This window comes from Amphimedon queenslandica, unplaced genomic scaffold (assembly GCF_000090795.2).
Source record: "Amphimedon queenslandica unplaced genomic scaffold, v1.1 AMPQUscaffold_8418_Cont19638, whole genome shotgun sequence".
Lineage (NCBI taxonomy): Eukaryota > Metazoa > Porifera > Demospongiae > Haplosclerida > Niphatidae > Amphimedon > Amphimedon queenslandica.
This window is the reverse complement of record NW_003551305.1, coordinates 42-2,544: the sequence shown is the minus strand read 5'-3', so window position 1 is coordinate 2,544 and position 2,503 is coordinate 42. Positions and strand designations below refer to the sequence as shown.

General features: G+C 36.0%; 1 protein-coding gene across 1 annotated transcript; it reads right to left on the bottom strand.

Annotated features, from left to right (window-relative positions):
• Nucleotides 1-188: 188 nt before the first annotated feature.
• Nucleotides 189-1,962, bottom strand: LOC105315735 (kelch domain-containing protein 4-like). The gene is made up of 4 exons (XM_020007088.1): nt 1,561-1,962; nt 1,276-1,514; nt 434-594; nt 189-380 (listed from the first exon to the last, which is right to left on the bottom strand). Exons 1-4 carry the CDS (start codon nt 1,794-1,796, stop codon nt 189-191), a joined length of 828 nt encoding a protein of 275 aa, XP_019862647.1. The 5' UTR covers nt 1,797-1,962.
• Nucleotides 1,963-2,503: the final 541 nt, after the last annotated feature.

The following is a 2,503-nucleotide window of genomic DNA, read 5'->3' as shown; positions in this document are numbered from 1 at the left end:
CACAAAGGCAAGCTTCATGAGCTCTTTCTTAAAACTACTCATAGCATAATCTTTCATTTCTTTCTCATATGCAGTATGCACATGTCTATACTGACCAGTTGTATTGTATTAAATTAATTATCATTGAGGAGTGACGTACATGTACAGACAGACAGATCACAGTGGTGACTCACTCATGCTCACCACAATTACATTATAATATTTACCAGTTCTTTCCATTCCATTTTGTTTATATTTAACAACCTACAGTCACTGGTACCCCCTCCACCCACAACTAGTAGGTGTGGTCCTGAGCTACAGTTGATCAATACACTGGAATGAGCAGATATCTCCTCAGGCCATTGTACTGATCTTCCAGGATTAGAAAACTTTGTACATTTCTAAAAAGTCAATTTCCATAAATCATACCCACACAAAATCATAATACACTCACCACTGATGTATCAGTAAATTCAAATACATATACATCATTACTGTATCTATAACCATCACAACCACCAAACAATATAGCAGTGGTATTAGTTATTGATGTTAAAGTGAAGACAGCAATAGGAGGTGGTCTGTCTCCAGTGACAGTTGGTGAAGTCCATTCACCTAAAAATAAGAAAAACAATATGAACACACACACACACTGTGAATTAATCATATTGGACAATTGGTTGTACATGTACATGTAACAGGGAGAAAATTTGGCACTTGAAATTGCAGCCATTGGAAAAATGAAGCTTCAACAAAACTTTTATACAAAGCCATGGATACAGTAGGTTACCATTGCCAAGAGAAGGAGTGAGGCATGGGGCAGGAACAAACCTTAACCACATTCTACCACTGACTGGGGAGAACCTTGTACAGTATTTAATTACAAACTTTGAAATATTTATAATTTTATAACTATTAGAACACAAGAGATAGATACATTAGAACATAGTCTAGTGTGGATCAGACAAAACAGGGACAGTTGGGATACCACAATAACATTTTAACCTGTCACATCCAGTTCTCAATACTGGACTGTCTGATTCCTCCCTAGCAAACCAATTTTAAATAATATGGAAACCCCTCAGTCTGTTAATAGTGACTAGTAAGTCAATGGGTATGTTAATCTCTGAGGAGACTGGTACTTACAATCAAGGTGCAAGCCCAGCACTGTAGGCTACAGTTATAGTAGTTGGGTACTAAGATGCAACCAGGAGAATTATGATGACATACACACATATAATAAGTACATCAATTTAATTACTGTATAAACTACATTTATAAACCTAATAAACTGACCAGTTTTTAATCTGTACATATGTATTTCATTGCAATATTGATAATCATCATCTTTACTGTACTGGGCAGCAGGCTGTGGTGGGGTAGTATTAGAAGATGATCCCCACCCTCCTATTACTACAAGATAGTCCTCATCATTTGCTTTTATTGCTATCATGCTGGAGTAGCACTTCATCATAGGACCATGATGAGATGTAGTAGGAGAGAGTTCCTTCCAATTGAAGGTATCAACATTAAAACTGTATAAAATATTATATAATATTCATCAGTAACTATTATGTTTACCTGTACAAACTATTATGACAACAGTTATCATGACCACAAGCTCCTCCAAAAAAGAATATTTCATTTCTAATGACAGCAGCAGCATAGCCAATGACACCAAGTGGAGGGTCACCAGTGGTAGGCTTTTGTACCCACTCACCAGTTGGTAGGTGACATACCTCCACTACAGAACACATTGATTTCTTCTTCTCATTATTGTGTACTTCAGGGAGATCAGGCTGGCCCCCACCCCACATGTACAGGTAGTCTCCTACCTGTACTGTAGAGTGAGCCCTCCTCTCCACTGGTTGATAGACTATAGATAACAAGAGGACACAGTAATATAGTGAATAGTTATGATAAGCAGAGGATACAGAGGAGTAAAGTAAGGGAGAGAATAAGAAAGAAAGAGATGTAAAGAGAAGAAATTGGGAATACAGATACTGACTTGTCTCATTCCTTTTCCAAGACATTTTTTACTAGCCAGCACCCCCACATCTATACCGTATTTACTCTTATTAAAAATTGGTATCAAAAATAAATTTCCAATCATTCTTTTTCAGTATTTTTTCAGTGTTCATTATTTCAAAGATTATCATTGTAAAGATAGCAAAATATTCATACTAAATATGGAAATTTATATTAAACTAAAAAGGTAGCAATAAAATAGCATATCACACCTAATAATAACAACAACAATGACAACAACAACAATAATAATAATAATACTAGTAATAGTTCCTAATTCCACATCATGGCAAGGCTTCATATATGACAATGTATTTGGCCGATTATTCACTCAAATCTGTAGCAATTTTAAAGATTTTTTTTTTTTAATATATAGGCTGCCCACGTGATCTGCCACGTTGGCCTTAAAATTTGCTCGAATCTAAAGAAGAAGATGGCTAACGAGCTGCTTATTATTCGCCCTGAGCTCGTTAGCATGGCTGTAGCTGGTCCTGTT